The 4,615-nt window shown below is 39.4% G+C and overlaps 1 protein-coding gene across 1 annotated transcript; it reads left to right on the plus strand.

Moving 5' to 3' along the window:
* Positions 1-1,064: 1,064 nt before the first annotated feature.
* Positions 1,065-1,553, plus strand: LOC141588729 (uncharacterized). The gene has a single exon (XM_074410156.1). It carries the CDS (start codon positions 1,065-1,067, stop codon positions 1,551-1,553), a length of 489 nt encoding a protein of 162 aa, XP_074266257.1.
* The last annotated feature ends 3,062 nt before the right edge of the window (positions 1,554-4,615 follow it).

A 4,615-nucleotide genomic window follows, 5' to 3' on the forward strand; every position in this document is an offset into this window, starting at 1 on the left:
CCTGCTGCTTATGATCTTGCTCACGAATTGTATTACAAGTCAGTCGATGTTGTTGATGTTGACTGACTTTTTACGTTATGTCCTGTATTTTTGGAAGTAAATTTTGGTTCTTCCTCGGATAGAATGTATTTTGGGTTTTATGTAATTCGAAACCGTCTCTGGCTGTAATTTAGTACGTTATTTTGTTTTTATGAAGGCTTATGTAGGCCGTATGTAATTTTGAAACTGTCTTTGACTCTTTATTCAAAGAGGCTTTTCTTTTGATTCTTTTTCGTGTTTTTGTTTACACTTCCATCATGTTCTTTTTGTGTTTTCACTTCTTTGTTATTAGTTTTACTAATTGTTAGTGTTTGTTATTAACATTGTTACGGTACTCTCATTTCAAGGCGTCATTATTAAAAAGCCTAGCTGAATACCTATTTATCATTAAAAGTGATCCTTATCTTTATTTTCTGGATAGTACAGCAGAAAATGAAGTTAAGAATCAAATCCACCGCTTCATCAAAGTCTACTCAACCGTCATCATCAAATTCTCCTTGTCCGTCTTCATCCAAATCCCGTGTCACATCTCCATCAAAGAGCACTGCTTCTCAGAGAAGGAGTACTCGTAGTCAAGAAATATGTACAACCGAACCACCCACTAAAAAACCAAACGAAAGGCCGAGACCCAACTTGCGAAGTTGTCGTCTAGTCCACCAAAGACTAGTAGTAAGTTGGCTGGCAAAGTTAAGCATGAGAAAGGAATTGTGGTAAGTAGCAACCAACCTCAGGCTGGAGTTGCTGTAGGAAATAACCCAGTGTATGTACTACTGTTATTCTACTTTTATTTTGCTGTTATTTTTGCTATTAATATGTTACTTTTCGTGTTATTTTTTTATGCTCTCCAGTTATTTTGCTATTATTCTGCTGCTTTTGCTTATGTTATCTTAAATGTTTTAATGCATTGTATATTTTTTCCCCTTTGTGTGCAAAGTCTTCGATCCATTTGTTAGTCTTTGTCGGCCGCTTTTCTTTTCAAAGTTATTGAAGCCCTCACCGAGGAGCAGAAGGAGGCTGTTAAGGAAATGGGATTCGGGGGTTTACTTGAGTTGAAGCTTTCTTCCCTCCCCCATACCATGTTCCGGGAGTTTATATATGTTTTTAGGAGTGGGAAGTATTTTGAAATATCTGAAACGGAGAGGTTCGAGTTGACTGCAGATGATGTGCACGATGTGTTTGGTTTACCAAATTCTGGTCCGAAATTGGATTTGGTTATTCTTTGGGTTTCTGGTTCTCGAGATCTTGATGGAGAAGTTTTGAAGCGTGCTTGGCGTGAGAAGTATGGTATCGCCAATAACAAAAGTGGGATACCACTTAACAAAGTTCAGGAGACCCTGCTAGAGTCTTTGGTTGCGGATGATGAGTTTAAGAAGACTTTTATTCTGCTTGCCATGTCGTGTTTCCTTGCTCCTGTGTCGGGTTATGTGCTTGATCTTAGACTTCTAAGCGCTGTGGAAGATGTTTCTAGGATCAAGGAAGTTAATTGGTGTCGGTTGTCTTCTCGGACTTGGTGACTTCGGCGTAAACCCTTATCGGGAGGAAAAATATTCGTTGTAGTGTAGTCTTTGTTGGCTATCACCTATTTTCACCGTTATTTCTTTAGCGGTGATCGGTGAATAATGAAATGCCGCTCATTAAACATTGGGATTTTAAGTCTTTCAATGAGAGGTTGCGGCGTGAGGGCGTGCTGGTGCTCTGGGCACGGGAGCGTTCGAGACGTTGCTTTCCCATTGTCTCGTCCAAACATCGTTGGCTCTGGTCAACGTACTCAACGTCGATGTCTTGTCTTTGGATCTACCGATGATATTCTTACGGATGAGCAAGTACGAGTCCGCGTGTCGACGTAAGCACTGTTTGATTGTTTTTAAACGAATCATTCTAAAATGTTATTCTGTTATTGTCTTTAAGCATTAGTTGTCCTACTGCTATTATTTTACGATTATTCCACTGTTATTCCTCAGTTTTCCTACTATCATTCCATTGTTACTCTAATTTTTCCTTCCAACTGTTACTCCACTGTTATGCTACTGTTATTCTACTACTACTTCATTGTTATATATTCTGCTGTTAGTGTATTGTTATTCCTTTGTTATTTTATTACTGCACTGTCATTCTACTATTAATCCACTGTTATCTATTTTGCTGTTAGTGTACTATTATTACTCTGTTATTCTACTATTATTGTACTGTTTTAAGTAAAATTTTGGGATTTTATGTTGACAGGATGTTCATCAACTTATCTTTGCTTAATGAGAGGGACTCTCGATTTTTATGCCGCCGATACTTGGAAGGGCGGAACTTATAAAGTCGAAGATGATGAAGAAGACCAGCAGGCTATCGTCAAGCACTGCTGCTAAGTTGCCTTGACCAAGTAACCCGACAGTTTGCTAAAGAAAGCACAACTGAACAAGTCGAGAAAAAGTTGGTTGTGAAGGGTCGAGAATTTGGTTGCCACCCCATCTTTCTTCACGGATCAAGTTATCCGTGAGTTGGACGAACGGGTAAAGCATGTATTGGCTATGCAAGCGGCAAATAAATCGTGATCAACTGTTCTGAAGAACCACTTCCAAAAATCTAGACATGAAGATGTCATCATTGAACCCCATCATTTAACTTTGTTTTCTCAATTTTATGAGGAGTGTGTTGGGCTGTCGGATGTGCAGCCGACTATAGCTGAAAAGATGGGTGTTGAACATAGTCCCGTCATTCAACTAAGTGCAAAGGTGGGGACTCCACAATTGTCACCACTCGGTTTAGATTCTATTACGACGGATATCCGGCGACATTGGTTTCGTTATGGAGAGCCCGGTGATGTCGGTGAGAAAGTAGTTGATGTTGGGGATATTACCATTAACGTGGAGGATGTTAACAATGAGGTGGAGGACGTTAACATTCAAGTTGAAGACTATCTTGTTGATAATCCGCCAGAGGACGTGCCTAATACTGTTGAGTGTACACCGGTAGAGGTTCAAGCAACTCAAATTCCAAAGATCGATGCTTATTTGCCTCGAGACGGAGGTGACGGATACGGTGCTTGACATTCCATTGCGTAATGACACTCAAAGCATTCCACTCAAATTGGCGGTGAAGCATTCGTTCTTGCGAGAAGAGGAGGTAGCGGATGTGGTGATGTCTTGTCATGCAGACTTGTTGCTTGGGGTCTGCGTCGAGATAGATAAATCGATAAACGAGGATTCCGAGGTTGTGTTGGAGGTGGTACTCTTGTTGTTGGTGAGGTTGTCCGAGAGGACTATGGCGTTCTTTGGGTTGAATGCTCCTACTATCTGTACAAGTTATTTATCGCACTCTGCTTTGCACATGAGGAGCTACTTTTGTTGTCCTGTTGTGCCTCGAATTTCGGATGCACCCATGATTGTGGTCTGTGGATCCTCGGCTAGTTGTCTGTCAAAATTAATGATAACGATGGGACATGTTTTCAACCCAATGCTATTGAAGCGGAAAGAGGTTGCGGACTCACGCTTCTTGAATGATCATAACATTTCGCAAGGGTAGGAGCTTGTTTTTATTGTAAAAATTTTCGCTTTGTTTAATATATTATCGCTTTTTGTTCTTCAAAAATATATTCATGTGAGTCTTATTTTGCCTGTTTATTCGGTTTTGAAGGGAGAATCTTGTCACTTGGGGTGTGAACGATTACGAATCGAGAGGATATGGAATCGATGGTTCCGGATACAATGATAATGCTTGGTGTTGTGGGTGGTGGTCCCTCTTTCTTAATGATATTTGTATAAGAGGAAGTCCAAGTCGACTTTTCTTTGGGATGGGTGCAACGGTTAGTTATTTTATCTTATCTTTTCTTTTACTTTATTTTTCATGTTTGGATCACGTTTCAACTCTTTTCTCCACTTTTTGTTTAGTATCCATTGCGGCGACTTTGTATGCCGTCGAAAGATGATAAGGCTTCCAGGAGTGATTTATGTGCGGAAGTCATATTGTCATTTACTGTCTTTGTCAATAACAACAAGAGAGAGTGTGATCTTACTTCTGATATGGTATGTTTTCTGTACTTTGTGTGTTTTCTACTACTATTCTACTGTTATTCTACTATTACTCTGCTGTTATTCTGTTGTGTTTCTGCTTTTTTAAAAGAACCACATAATTAGTAACAATTTTTTTTGGCCAAATATTTTCCCAGATTTTCATCCCAATTCTTTTGCATGAGCACTTTAGCTGTTTGTGCATCAATTTCATTGCGAAGAGGGTTGAATATCTTGATAATGTATTTCAAGAGGCGATGTTTGCTGATGATCAACAGGCGTGTGTACGTTTGGTGTATTGTCAAACTGCTGTAAGTCATTTATTGTGTTTAATTTTCTCTTGGTGTTTAGCCTAGTTTGTTTAAGTATTGTTAGTAATTATGTTTTCTTTTTCCTTTTTTTTAAAAGGTGAACTTGATGTCTGATTTCCTGGTCCACAAAGGAGTTGCCCGAGGTTGGGAGGTTAAAGATTATAAAATTGTCAACGTCCCTTTTACCTGTCAAACCGCTGCGATTGAAAATTTGGACTGCGGTGTATATACGATGTTGCACATGCTCTTTTACCGTGGAACTGTTTT

Source organism: Silene latifolia, chromosome 6, assembly GCF_048544455.1.
Source record: "Silene latifolia isolate original U9 population chromosome 6, ASM4854445v1, whole genome shotgun sequence".
Taxonomy (NCBI): domain Eukaryota; kingdom Viridiplantae; phylum Streptophyta; class Magnoliopsida; order Caryophyllales; family Caryophyllaceae; genus Silene; species Silene latifolia.